Below are 15056 nucleotides of genomic sequence, written 5' to 3'. Positions count from 1 at the left end.
TACGTCCCCACTGGGCCTTGGCCTGCCTCGCTTCAACTTAGTGTTCTTTTGAGCACTTCCACAGTTATTAATTGAAGGGCTTTCTTTGCCTGCCATTGCATGAATTTGTATATTGTGAGGAAAGTACAATGATACCATGAATGATACACTATGCCCAGGGAGTCGTGAAAATTTTCCCATCTGGAACGGGAATCGAACCCGCCATCTCCGGATTGGCGATCCATAGCCTTAACCACTAGACTATCTGGAGACTCCAGATTTGAACCAGAAAATAGTGTAAATGAAACGTTTGTGTGTCTAGACCAGTTCTACAAGAAAGTCACGGAAAACCCTCACCCTTCACCTTGAATATCAATTGACATTTTTCGAAGGCAGTCCGTGACATTTACCTTAAATATTCGAAAAAAAGAGCGGGTTTTCATGACTTTCTTGTAAAACTGGTCTAGCCGCACAAGCTTTACAAATACCGTGTTCTCAGGTTCAGCTTCTAAAATGAGCTGTAGGTGGTTGAATTTAGATATGTCGAAATGACATTTTTGTAATTACGTTCTGAAAAACTTCACTTTTCAGTTGGCTGAAGTGTCATGAAAAGGCCTACTTTTCTCTTCTGATGCAAGTGTGCCGAAAAGTACTACTTTTCGGCACTCTTAAAGGTGCCGAAAAGTAGCACTTTTCGGCACTTTTGCCAGCACACACTTTGCACTGAATTTCGTGTTATCCGTAGATTCAGCTGGTGATTCTACATCCACTGTCCAGCAGGAATATGAATCTAGACGACTTTTATTCTGATTCCGATGGCAGTACGGGTGAGAAAGAAGCTGGTGGAGGTACTTTAGCGACTTCTGCCTTTGCCAACAAACAACTGTTTGACAACGGGAGCTCGATCAAATGCTACACCATAGCCTACCTGATTGAATAAAAAAAACTATACTGATGAGCATGGATGCTCGCACGTGGTTCCTCCTGATACATGATTGTGTTGCGAGAATATATTATACTAGATAGGTATTTTTCGTAATTACAAAAAATGTTGTATGCAACTCGTTGCAAAACTCGATTTTTTCTGCACTCGTCGTATTTATCCAACTCGGCAAGCCTCGTTGGATAAATGTACGACTCGTGCCGAAAAAATCATCATTTTGCAACTTGTTGCATAAATAACTATTTCAGCACTGCTCATAATGTAAGATTCATCATATTTTATATTGAAAGTACTGAACTGCGCTAAAAATTGATGAAAACATTGCAGCATCTTGGATCTGGTCAAAAATTATAATAGTGACATTGCAGAAAATAAGGATTTTCAAAGGACATTTCATATTTCTTTAGGGTTATTCGAAGTTGAAAGCAAGTTTACAATAATTACAAATATTTGTAACAGATTACTACTGGCTGTGCCACCATTTTTTTTTTTGCAAAAAAAACAACTGCATTTAGATGCAGTATTGACGGTCCGGGGCAAAAACGACACCTCTGTCCGGGGCAAAAGGGTCATTCTTTTAAGGACAAACGTCTTGAGACCTCGCTTCAGAAGCACAATCAGAACTTCAAACACACAATTGGCTTCTTTAGCGGTGTTGAGATAATTCCATATTCTGAAACTGCATGCAAAACTGAGCTATCACCGATAAATGCATCACACAGTTTTGAGACTGAACTTGGATATCTGTTCTCTGTGCTGAATTCATCTTCGCATTTCTACCACAATTTCTCCTTGAAAATCTTTCGCAGTTTCTCACAGAATTCTTCCCATGAGTTTATCGATGAGTTTATCAAAGTTTTTTTCCTTGAGGTTTTCCGAAGTTTTTTCTGACTTTATTATTCTTCAAAGTTTTCATCCAGAAGTTTATTACATATTGGCTCCCATAAACAGTTCGAGAATTTTTCGGTGTTCTTTCGGGATTTCTAAGAATTTTTCCTAGCATTTTTTACTGAGGTTTTCCCGATATAACCCATAACGTGGGAGGATCACCTTGGAATGGTGCATTACGGCGTAAGATCTATCATATAAAATATTGATCTTGCTATTTTCCAGGGTTTAGGGTTAAACCTACAGTGGTTTATCGGGATAGCTTTCCAACAGTTTCTCTCGTAATTTAGCACAAGTTCCTCCAGAAGGGTTTCCAATATTTCTCTTGGATTGCTGTACGGCATTTCACCCGTAGCTCATCCGCCCGCGATTCTCTTACAGGTTTAACAGTTCCTCCTTGAATTTCCTTAATATTTCCTATCGCGACTATTCCCACAACTATTTTCCAAAATATATCAGTTTTTGTCAGGATTTGTAATTTCTTCTCTAGATTCTCTACGGAGTTTCTCGCAAGATTTCAACAGTACTCCTTCCAATTTTTTTCCGGGAATTTTTCATAAGGAATTCCATAAATTATCTCCAGAGACATTCAATGAGACAACTCATTGAAAACTCCCTGCAAGAACTCCAAGAGCAACTATTAAAGGAATTCCAGATCTAGCAACAATAATCTTGCGACTTTTGCGGATATGGGATCTGGAAAAAAACTGGGAATAATCCCGAGAAAATCCGCAAAAAAATCTCAAGTGATTAACTATTGTTGTGATGGTGTTATAGCACCTCTCATGAGAATGAGTTCTGAGCGAGGAGCTGCTCAGATCCTTAGACTTAACGATGTACCCGAATAGGTGAAATAAAGTAGAAATGTTTTGACTATTAACCGACAGAGTTGTGTTTTACTGCCGTTTTTTGCTCTTTTTGGTTATAATACTGTAAGCAATCCGGTAAACAACTACGCAGCAAAGCCTGGAAAAATCTATAAAAAACGGGGAAAAACTCTAGAGAAACATCATCAATAGCTCCAGAAGAAATCCCAGAAGGAAAAAAAATATTAGCACGGCCTGTTGATTGGGAAATAAAAGAGAAAAGTCCCGGGAAAACTCCCAAGAAAAATTTTAAGGCGAAGCTTTGAAAGAAACCCCGCGTGAAGCTTTAGGAAATATCCCAGCTGAAACTCCTGTAATAATCCAGAGTGAAACGGAGAAACTTCAGAAGAAAGCTCATGAAAGTTTCTTTAAGACAACTTCGTAAGAAATCCCGGGAGGAAATTCTATAGATTTGTGTAAAACCCTTTAAAACCTATAGCATTATGATGTTGGTAGCTAAGGATGCCATTTACCAGCTCAAAACCAACAAAGCAGCTGGTAAGGATGGTATCGCAGCAGAATTCATCAAGATGGGCCCGGATAAGTTGGCCACCTGTCTGCACCGGTTAGTAGTCAAGATCTGGGAAACCAAACAGCTACCGGAAGAGTGGAAGGAAGATATAACCTGAAAGGCGACAAGTTAACTGCCGTGAATCGCAAGTCAGTCCCATCTGCAAAAAGTAGGCATTGAGAAAATGGACTCCGAAGTTTTCAAATTCGATTTCTATGTGAAACTTCGAAAAATCGCCATAAATTGAAAACTTCTGCGATCAACATGAAACTTTCACACATTGTTTCAAACTTGAAAACGTAACACTGAAAAATATTAAACTGGCTAAAACAGTGTTAGGTTTTGTATTGGAGGATGCACAAGTTCGTAATGGGACTGACTTGCGATTACATTTCGTTATGGGACAATCTGACTTGATATTGTTTTTCAATTTTACTGAACAAACTATATATTTTTTTTCCCGCAGCTGAAAGATCAACCGGAGAAAGATCGAAAACGTTCATTAACTCATTTTTGCCCAAAATGCAGATGGGACTGACTTGCGATTCACAGCAGGTAATGTGTGAGAACTTTCGAGCGATCTCCATTTTGAATGACGCCCAAAAAGTGCTATCCCAGATCATCTTCCGTCGTCTTTCATCTGAAGCAAATGAGTTTGTGGGAAGTTACCAAGCCGGTTTCATCGACGGCCGGTCGACAACGGACCAGATCTTCACCGTATGGCAAATCCTCCAGAAATGCCGCGAATATCAGGTCCCAACGCACTGTTCATCGACTTCAAAGCGGCATACGACAGTATCGACCGCACAGAGCTATGGAAAATTATGGACGAGAACAGCTTTCCCGGGAAGCTGACTAGACTGATAAGAGCAACGATGGACGGTGTGCAGAACAGCGTAAGGATTTCGGGTGATCTATCCAGTTCGTTCGAATCTAGGGGACTACGACAAGGTGATGGACTTTCCTGCCTACTATTCAACATCGCCCTGGAAGATGTTATGCCGGGGTACAATCTTCACGAAATCCGGCCAATTTGTCTGTTGACATGGATATTATTCAACACGAATGTTGTTGTTTTTCTCAAGGAAGAAGAGATTCTCAAGGAAGAATCCCGGTAAGAATTTGTGGCGGTGCACGTTGATGCACCCCTGAACGAGGGGGAGAAAAAGAAAGTTCCGGAGGGCCAGATCCTCGAACCGCTCCCACAACTTCTTGAAAAAAAATTGATGCGACTCAGGAAGAATAACTGGGAGGACTTCAAAAAGGAACACCAAGAAAAACAATGTACCGTCAAATGGGGTAACTTGCAACACTGTTCGACTTTGAAGCAATATCATTGAAAATCTAAACATTTGAAACATCCTGTGAAGCATCGTGTACGCTAATTACCCCGAGTAGAATACTATGCAGCAATTGGTTTACCAAAATACGTTGCCACCTAATCAGGAGGTGCGAAATACATGCTTGTTGCAAGTTTCCCCATCTGTGGGGTAACTTGCAACATAGGACATGAAGCTAAGTTAGCTATCATTAAACAGCACTAACATTCTAGTATTTAGTCGTATTGTAAATTTTTGATGTTATGCATGAAACATACCATGAAAAGATGTATACTAACCAATTGACATATAATTTTTCATGAAAGGATTGATATTTATTGCAAGCGAGAGTATATCGTTTAGCAACAGGTCTCACGTCCCTCAAACACAAAATATATATATGATTCTCATGACTTAGCACTCATTACAAAATGTCAACAATGATTATTGTCATTTCTTGAAAAGGTAGAGTGAGTCATCTTCAAGTAGTTTTCAGTTTGAAGTGGTATTTGGCAATTTCAGCTAAATTAACATGATTGAAACACACCTATTCTACTTTGTAAATGTCAAACTCGCTAATTTGGGTATTAAACTGAAATAATTTACTCCATCCATTCAGAACTGATGTTGGTGATTGCTTTACAGCGTTCATAAACAAAAATTGAACTTTTAACATGATGAAACATGAATGAAACTTCAAAATGTGGTATTTCCTAACAATGTTTGAAGGTCACGTGCAAAAAAAAATGTAAAAATGAATTGTCATTTGAAAATAACCGCGTTACGTAATCAATATATGATCCATTTCGGTTATTTCTGTCAAATATATCGTGAAATGAAGATAAATAATTGAAGGTTTGTCAAATTCAACTGTTGCAAGTTACCCCATAGTGGTTGTCGAATATAATAATGATTTTTTGCATTACTTAGTCGATAAGTTTATCAAACTTTTATCGTTTAGCTAAGCTTACTATTAGGTACCCTAACTGCAAACAAGGTCATCAGACTTATCGCACTTACCATAAAGGAGAGGTCAAGCACGATTTTCATACTTGTTTTTATGGCATAAAATGAGCAATCCGTTTTAACAGTGTAGCTAAACCATAAACAAAGAAACAAAGCTAATTTTTATAATAAATCGATCTTTGATACACATAATCTCTCTAACCGAAATAGTAGGGCATACTAGTTTTCATTATTATTAGAAAATGCTTCACATTTAGTGTATGTCATCGTGTTGCAAGTTACACCGCTGTTGCAAGTAACCCCGTTTGACGGTACCACTAACTGGAAACAAATTTTTTATACTCGATCTTTTCAAGAGATCAATGCCAACTTCTGTACCAAGGAATGTGATATAAGCTCAGAGGACTCCATGCCTGAACGTATTTTAAGGTTCAAAAATAAATCACTTCATTTATTTTGCGTTCTATGATTTATATCGTCTTACATTCGTTCATAGCAACAACTAGTTAGCAGCAAATACGGTTATCCGGATATATTCGAATTTCCATATCGAATCAGTTATTCAGTGCTAATAGGGTTCAAATACATTGTAGTAAATATTTAAAATATTGTTTGTTTTCTTCATTTTCAGTTCATCGCGCACCACGATCGGACACAGGGAGAACATTTTAAAAATATATATTAAATCGTTTGAACAAGCCGAACCAAAGCGTCGTTGAACACAAAGCTCTACCATATGTTGAACAAACTTGTGGAACTAATAACCAAGAAATATAGAGTATCTATCGGGGGCTTGCTATAGGAAAGGTCTCACAATTTGTTCAATCGAGTACTTACGACTGAAGAGATTAATCGTATGACGAAATGACTGCATTTGGAAAGCTAAAATTAGTATCAACAACACAAAATAAAGTTTTCGCTACTGAATGTATACATCTATAAAGAAGAGGCTAACGATGCTCCTCATCCTAAAGCGCGACATCTGAATGAATACCTACTATAACTCGTTCCATTCACTCTGGCTCCCCTAACGCTACCCATCCAAAATATGCACAATTTGCTGACTGACTGATTCAACTCACCTCACTCCGCATTCGCCTCTATCTGCATGCGAGAGCATACTCATCGATCGTTCTTAGCTTAATAGACTTATCACTGACCAGCACCAACTGCCGGCCATTGGCCGCGTTCAGGAATATTTTCTCCCGCGTGGCCACAATGTCCCGGGTGATGCGCCGACCGTCCGGACCCTGCAACTGCTTGTGGTTGGTGAAACACGTACTGAGATCATCCAGGCTGATTGCCAGCAATTCACCGCTCTGGAACGTGGTGCAGTGCAGTCCGGGCCCGTTCAGGGTGGACGAATCTGTCAGGATGCTGGAAGAAGATGTACTGTTGTTATCAGTGTATTCATTCAAGACTTGCATGTCTCTAGTAACCCTAGTAACAGTGGCGTCTCGTAACCTCACTTTTTACCTGTTCAACGACTCTAAAACTTGATATTACGGAGAATTCAGGATCAGAATCAAATGTAAAATGGACGAAAACAGCTATTTTAGTCATTTTCTATCAATTACAAGTTAATTTGTTGAGAAAATTCAAGAATTTATACTTGTTGAACAGGTAGATTTGAGGTTAGGGAATCGCCACTGCCTAGTAACGCAATATAGATAGTTCTATGCTACATACCTGGTAGATTCCAGTGGCACATCATAGGTCTGCACCAGATGCCAGGACCGTTTGTTCATATTGATGGCTAAAATTTTGATGGTTTTGCGAGTAAGGTTTTCTCCCGCAGACGGGCACAGTTGAATGAGGAATAAAGCGCTATCATCCTGCAAGATCGTTAAGTAAATCAGCACATAAGCAACAAGTATTAATAGCTGTCTTTCATAAAGATACTTACATTTTCAGTATGAATGAAAGCAGCCAAGGGCGTCTGGATTTCCACTTTCAAGTCTACCGTAAACATCAAACAACCATTTTCGTAGTTCCAAATGGCAACGGTAGTGTTGCCCAACCCGATCAGTCGGCTTTCATCTATACATTTCAAACTGGATATCTTATGCGTCACGGTGGGAAACTCTCGGATACTGGCGAGGGTTTCCAAGTCTGGCGTTAGACTGTATTTACACATGCCGGTTCGATGTTCATTTTCCACCAACTGCTCGTGCCAGCAAATGATGAAGTATCGCGATCGTGGCAACGTGGTGAACAAAATGTCGGAAATTTCACTGGAAATTAGAAGTAATTTATGAAAATGACATCGTTCATATTGACGAACCAACATCTTCTTACCTCCTGACGCTATCCAGCTGGAGAGATTTCATTCGAAGACTTGGAGTTTCCTTACCATCTTCGTTCTCTCCTACAAAATAGCAGTTGACGTAGATTGATGCAAGTGGACACAAACGAGCTTCGTCCTCATCCAGATTGCGAGCTCGTGGTTCCAGGTAGAATACCTCGTCCTCGTTGAACCCGAGACGGCTGAAGTTGGTTGGATCGACGGATATGTCTATATGGAATGAAGATTAAGCCTTAGTTAAAATGCATACACAAAAAAAAGAAAAAGAAAAAAACAACATGCCTAAAGCAAAATGAATATAGGCTCAGTGTACCAGTTATGGCTATAGTACCTCAAGTTCGCCACAGTCGATTTTCAACCTTTATTGATGCAAATCAACAAGAAAAAAATTGTGAACAACAGATCATCTTCACAAAAAAAGCTTACAATCATTCAAACTTCACATTTGGCTTAAATTATGATAGAAATAAATCATTTTTCTTAATTTTTCGGCTTCCTTGCACCCTATTTCGCCATAGTGTACCAGGTATGGCTAATCCCATAAGGAATGCATGTAAATAGTGCGAAGTGGAACCCAAATTAACAAATGCGTCCATAACTGGTGCAGGGTTTCTATCATTGGCACACGCCGTAATAAATACTAAAAGTAGTTTTGGACACGTTTCTATATTTTTCTGCAAAGTAAAAAAACTAATCAATCATTTGGCATATCGATGATATTCGACGGTCTTCTTCTTATTTTTGTAGAAATAGTTTTTCTTAGGTAGTGCGATACAGGTATGTTCCGTTTTTATCAACACGGTCCGGGATTTTCAGTTGACAAAATTTTCTTTGACAAAATATGTTTCAACATTTTAAAATGAATTGGAAGTTTAACTGTAGAACACATTCCAAAAGTAAAAACATGCAGTTTACCATGAAATTTAATTGTTTTTTTTTTTTTGTCTTTTAGCACATCTTGGTTGCACAGTTCGAATTACATTTTTTTTACTGTGACGCTGACAAGAGGTTTTCACCACATTTGTGAGCACAGCACATTTTTGGAAATTTATTTTCATTGAACGCACGGATGACACATATTACAGTTCTAGTATTGCTAATTCAGAGAAAATTTTCCACTTTACGGAAGATTTAAAAGCTACCGCAGCTGTCAGACTGATGATTTTCATCAATGTATCATCAATCAGTCCAAGGATTCCTTGGATCGAGCCTTGGATACGACGCCGATGATCATTGTTTGTTGTTGCTTTTCAGAACATTTCACTTTGCAAGCATGCTCTGATTTGACCAAACTTTTCAATGATACGATCATTTTCATAACTGCGGTAGGACTTTGACAGCTGCGGTAGAACTCGGCGGCTACCGCAGAGTGGAAATTTTTCAAAAAATCCGCAATACCCGGACGTTTTAATATACGTCCAGGAATCATTAATCTCCAGGAACGTAATTTCGATATCCTAACAAAAAAGGATATGTTTACTTCCTTTCGGAAGGCATTTCTCCACAAGTATCATCTTCACAGACTCCTATAAATGTTTCGTCTAGAATACTTTTAGGAAATCTCCAGAATTTTTTCTAAGCAATCACTTGTAACTTCTCCAGAATATTGGATTCCCCAAAAAGTTCCTCCAAAATTCTTCTAGGTTACCTTATACCATGCCGCTTGTTTATCTTTTGGAATTCGATAAGAATTTTTTGAGGAAAGAGGTTATATCCCTTATAATTTCTTCGGAAATTTTTCCTCGGATCAACCTAGATGTTTCTTTTTAAATTTCTCCTGGAATTTCTTTGGGGATCACTTCAAATATTCCACCAGGAATTGGAATTCATTAACCTTCCTTGTGCATTATGTTGGAAACAGCTCGCTGACGTAGTGTACGGTTTGGGTCTAGAATGGCCCTAATGCACAAGGTAGGCTAAGAAAATCATTTTGGGATTTAGCCTAGACATCCTGTTGAAATTCATCTAAGAGTTGCTTTGGACATTCACCAAGATTTTACTTTTGAAATACATATAGGAGTTTCTCCGTTTCTTCAAAATTTCTTACGGGAATTCTTCCAAGCTTACTTTCTGAAATCGCTTCTACAAGGGTTTTTTCTGGAGTTCTTCCAGATTTTTTTTTAGGATTCCTTCAACAAGTTTTCTAGAATTTTATCAGAAGTGCTTTCCTGGATTCTGCCAAGGGCTGAAAGTTTCTATAATAAACACAAATCAATCAATTCTTGGATTTTGTAAAGAGTTTCTTATGATATTTTTCCCTGGAATTTCCTCCATCCAAAAATTTATTTGAAGGATTCCTACAGGACTTTGTTTTGGTATTTATGCGCAGTAGAAACGCCTACACCTACTGGAACTTTTATTATGAATAATTTCAAGAGATTTTCCAAGAGGATTCTATTTTTCATCTTTGTTATTATAATGATTACTAGATGAACCATCCTTGGGCTGAAAATCTCGTTAATAAAAATGATTTAATAATAATTATTTCTGAATTCTTACTGCGTTTACTAGGAATCTTTTTTTTGTAGGCCACTGTGTCCAATAAGCTGAACTTTTAGTTTAGAAGTTTAGTCTAGTAATCTTCTAGGAATTCTTTCCTCAAACCCACCAGAAGTTTATTCAGGGAGTCCTCCTGATGTTCTGTATAGAAATCTTCGGGAAGTTATTCCTGAGAATCCTCCAGAAGTTTATTGTGGGAATCCTTGAGAAATTCCTTCTAGGAATCCTGTATAATTTCATTCAAGAAATTATCCAATTGTTGCTCGAGGGATACTTCCAAAATTAATGGGATTTCTTTAGGATATTTGGGAATCCTTAGTTTCTTCTGAGAACCCTTCAGAAGTTGTTGGAGAAATCACCAAATCGTTTTCCATGATCCTATACTCCTCTTTCCTAGAGAAACTTATTGCTGAAAGACTTAACTTCTAATTCACTTAAAGGAACTTCTGAATTATTTCCTGACGATTTCATAGAAGAAATCCATTAAGGAATCTGAAGGAATACAAGGTAGAATCGCTAGTAGGAATTATTGAACAAAACCAAGGATGACAAGAGAGATCTCTTGTAGAAATTTAAGCCCCGTCGGAAAGAAATAGCGACCAGGAGAGAAAAATTCAGCACTTCGCGTAATTTCAGTAAAATCGTATAAAAAAATTCGTGAAATTTATTTCACTTGAAAAAGTCTTGCAAAAAAGATTGTAGTGTAAAAATTCAGGCAATGACAGGCAAAGAAAGCCTTAAACTGTTGAAGAGGCAGGCCAATTTCCAGTTGGTACGTAGAGCTGTAAAGAAATAGAAGAAGAAGAAGAAGAAGAAGAAGAAGAAGAAGAAGAAGAAGAAGAAGAAGAAGAAGAAGAAGAAGGATTCCGGGCACAGATTTGCTCTAGCACGTCACAATTTTGAGCTATACCTCAATTTACAGGCGAAAAGTGCGATTTTGAGCTTTTTTGATTGCAAGCCATTAAGCATGGAAATATATTTTTTAAGCAATCAACGGATAAGTTGGTCAGTTTACATCTAAACTATAGACTCATGCAAAATATTTTGTTTTACCAAATCAAATTTGATAGATTTAAGCATTTTATGTCAGTATGTAAACTTACATGCAACTTTTGTAGGGTGACTTGTATGGGAAATATCGTACCTAACATAAATCACGATTTGGTAAAACGAAATATTTTGCACGAGTCGTTAATTTAGATGTTAATTTATCCGTTTGTTTCGGCCAGGATGTCTTGCCCCACGTTGTGTACTTTTAATTGCCCCGGGCGGCGGAGAAGTAATGACACGCGTACTGGATTTGACTATAATTCATTCCCACCACTGAGAGGCAGTGCTCCTGCTCAGTGGTGATATGACGAAACACACTAACGATATACATTCAGAGCTTCCCTTTTTTAGGGGAAGCAATACAGGCATACAAGAGCGCACGGTAGCATGCTTAACCATGCCTACCGCTGCTCTGGGCATTTACTGCAAGGCAATGAAAGGAACACAATTTACAATAGTCAATGGGCTGTTGTGTATGCGCACAGCGCTGATAGCGTGTGAAGCAGCCAACGACAACGCCGAGTACGATGCGAGATCCAACACCGTTGATTGCTTAAAAAATATATTTCCATGCTTAATGGCTTGCAGTAAAAAAAGCCCAAAATCGCACATTTTGCCCTATAAATTAAGGTATACCTCAAAATTGTGACGTGCTGGAGCAAATTTGAGCCCGGATTCGGATTAAGCGGCCCAAAATCTGACAGAGACACATAAGTTTGCTCTTGAGACAGACCAAAAGTTAATTTTTGTTAAGGTGCCATTATACTGTTTGTCATTATGCCAAATATTTGCCATTGAAGTCCGACATTTATCCAAGGTTGCTATGATTCACGTTGTGTTGGTCATTTGTTGGGCTTGTTTGGCCAAATATTTGCCACGTCTAATGTTTCGGATAATCGAGTCCGTCGTTTGATGGTTTTATATGCACTAGAGTGGGTCATCGTTTATATGGAAAAATGGAAAATTCAATGGTATCCCATCAGATCAAAGCTTTTTTAATCCCATTTCAGGACCCAAATAAGTGTGCAAAATTTGAGCACGATCGGTTATGTCTACGTTTTGCGCATCGCGTTTGAAGTTTGTATGGGGTTTTACATGAGAAAACACGCTTTTTTGCATTTCTCTCATAACAAGCTCGAATTTTTCTAAAACCATGCAACCGATAATGTGAAAACATAGCCTAGGGTGTCCTGAAAAACTTTGTCGAAGACCGCGAAGTGATATGATGCTTATGAAAAAAGTTATAGCGTTGGTATTGCTTGGCGAAACAGCTTGCTTTTATTGCTATTGTTATTCCTTTATATGTTAAAACATAAACACATGCATGCGGTTCGTTGATTATAACTATTTTCACAAGCATCGGAACGCTTTGCGGTCTTCAACAAAAATTTTCAGAACATCCTAGGCTATCATTTTATACTTTCGGTTAAAAAGTTTCAGACAAACTTTTTCAACTTATGGCTTAAATGCAAAAAAGTATGTTTTCCCCTGTTTTCCCATACAAAATCCCATACAGGTTTTTGGTTGGTTAAACCTTAAAATGGGATTGATAAAAACTAAAATAAAAAGTTCTGCGTTGAAGTAAAGACGTGCCCTAATGCCTGTGGAGTATACCTGTTTAGCATTATTAAATGAGTTAGAAGACTGCTAAGTGAAAGAACTGCAAGAAGTGTCAGAATTTTTGTACCCTGTTTATTTAAAAGTAGATGCTCATACAAAAATGCAAGATATGGCCGAACAATTGGCTTATTTCATTCAATTTGAAGAAATATATTATAAATGAGTCTTAGTTGTGAACCACATTCATTTGAAACATTATTTATTTGAAAAGAACGTCTAAATTATGAAACAAGTAGTTCATGCTAGAAATTTGAATACTTTCGGTGCCATTTCTCGAAATGTGAGCCGTCCAATGTATGTTATATAAGACAGAATACAGTCTAGAACAAATTTTGAGCTATTAGAAGACGTAATAGTAGTTTACGGTGTGATTTATGCAAGTGAAACCATCATATTTTGTCAAAACAATGCTTAAATACGTGATTTTTTATGGTTTGCGTTATTTTTTTTCTGCTAAAAACATTGTTTTTCGTAAATTTTCAACCTGAACTCATCATGAAACTTTCATTAGATTCTTTTGAAACACTTCCGATAAAAATAACTACACAAAATCTCAATTTGGAAACATTTACAATATTATGACATATTTATATATGAGACGCATGCAAAATTATGACAACACTTCCAAAAACGATCTAAGTCATGATTTACAAGTCGATCTTTAATGCAGGTCCCAATAAAAATGAATTTGTTGGATATTTTTCGAAATTTGTTAGTTTTTTTTATTATGGAATTCTAAAATTTGTACAATTCGGCTAAACGAATGTCTAGGCAAAAAATGACATTTGAAGGGTTTTTACTCTCGTTTTTGTTTCAGTGTATATGTATGTGTGATGTATCACATTTTTATAGAACAGTACTAGATATACTATCACTACTATAAAAAAGTTTATCATAAAATCTTTTGTATGAGTTTCCTGACACTTTTTTGATTTTTTTTGGCCGAAACGAATGTCTACAGAAGCTTTGCTTGTAAAATATTTTACCCTGTGTTTGTACTTCAGCCCTTACAGTGGAGAAAATAAAATGGATAAATCATAAATATTCATTACTCACCGTTTTGCGCGCGCTTCAACTGTCCCGCCAGTTGCAGCTCCTGCTGGAGTCCCAGTAACGAAGCCAGCTTCGAACACTCCCAGAAGCTGATCAGCTCCTGTTGGACCACTATGATCCTATCGGCTACGTAGTACGCCATCTGCACTTCACCGTTCGTACGGTTCAACGGATTTTTCATCGTACGCAACTGACTTGGCAGCGGCAACTTGGCCGCTTCCGGTGTTGCGCTACCGGAAGTAGCTGTTGCTGCCGCCGCTGAGCGGTGCTTGCTGGACGCATTTTGACGTTCGGCGGAAGTGGAACTGCTGACGGCACTGTCCACCGAAACACGGCTATTGCGTCGAACCGGCGTAGGGGCCACCACCGCAGGAATTTTCTGCGGCGGTTCCGGTTTGAGTGTTGGTTCGGCAGCTGTTCGCTTGGGGCGACCGGGGCGACGCGTTTGCTTGAGATTGACAAACGAATGCTTCTTGCGGACCGTACCGCTCCGTAGACCGGCCTTCAGGATCAGGCTCCGGTAGCTGCGCAAATTGGACGACGAGACCACCATGATGGACTTTTTCTTCTTGAGTTGTGAACTGTGAACCTTGTAGCGGCGCTTCCTGCCAACGACTGCAGCCGGTGCGTGCGCTCCTCGCGATCGGCTTTTCCCGTAGTGCGAGATTCGATCAGCTGATTTTGGTCGCTCGGGGTGATGATGGTCGGGTTGCTGCTGTCGGCTGGACGCCAAGTTGCTATTGTTTTTGTTTTGGACGATCTCGACGCCGACGCCGCCGTTCATTGTTTGCATTTTGAGCGGGGACAGAACGACGACGGCTACCTTGTTTTCGTCGACGCCTACACGGAGAAAAATAGATACACTTGTTAGCATATTATTTCATCGCATTTTTGCTGCGAATCCGGCATTACGCTTTAAGGAGTAAAAAGTACCCTTTTTTTGCTGGTATATGAAACTGTCAAGATAAAGGGTACTTGTTAAATTTTGAAAATGGGTAATTTTTGCCCTTCTTAGAATTCCTACCGAGTACTCTTCAGAGTGAAAATGTTGTTGAAG

The 15056-nt window shown here is 38.6% G+C and overlaps 1 protein-coding gene across 2 annotated transcripts in view; it reads right to left on the bottom strand.

Annotated features, from left to right (window-relative positions):
• Positions 1-6041: 6041 nt before the first annotated feature.
• The window catches only part of LOC109428695 (uncharacterized), a 31286-nt gene continuing 22271 nt past the window's right edge, over positions 6042-15056 (bottom strand). For both annotated transcript variants that reach the window (XM_062850593.1, XM_029859341.2), the window contains 5 exons: positions 14003-14839; positions 7771-7987; positions 7379-7706; positions 7162-7307; positions 6042-6849 (listed from right to left, as the gene is read on the bottom strand). In XM_062850593.1, coding sequence (XP_062706577.1) covers positions 6573-6849; positions 7162-7307; positions 7379-7706; positions 7771-7987; positions 14003-14839 — 1805 coding nt within the window. In that variant the 3' untranslated portion in view covers positions 6042-6572. The remainder of the gene's footprint in view (positions 6850-7161; positions 7308-7378; positions 7707-7770; positions 7988-14002; positions 14840-15056) is intronic.

Source organism: Aedes albopictus, chromosome 2, assembly GCF_035046485.1.
Source record: "Aedes albopictus strain Foshan chromosome 2, AalbF5, whole genome shotgun sequence".
Classification (NCBI taxonomy): domain Eukaryota; kingdom Metazoa; phylum Arthropoda; class Insecta; order Diptera; family Culicidae; genus Aedes; species Aedes albopictus.
This window is presented reverse-complemented; position numbering and strand designations above follow the sequence as displayed.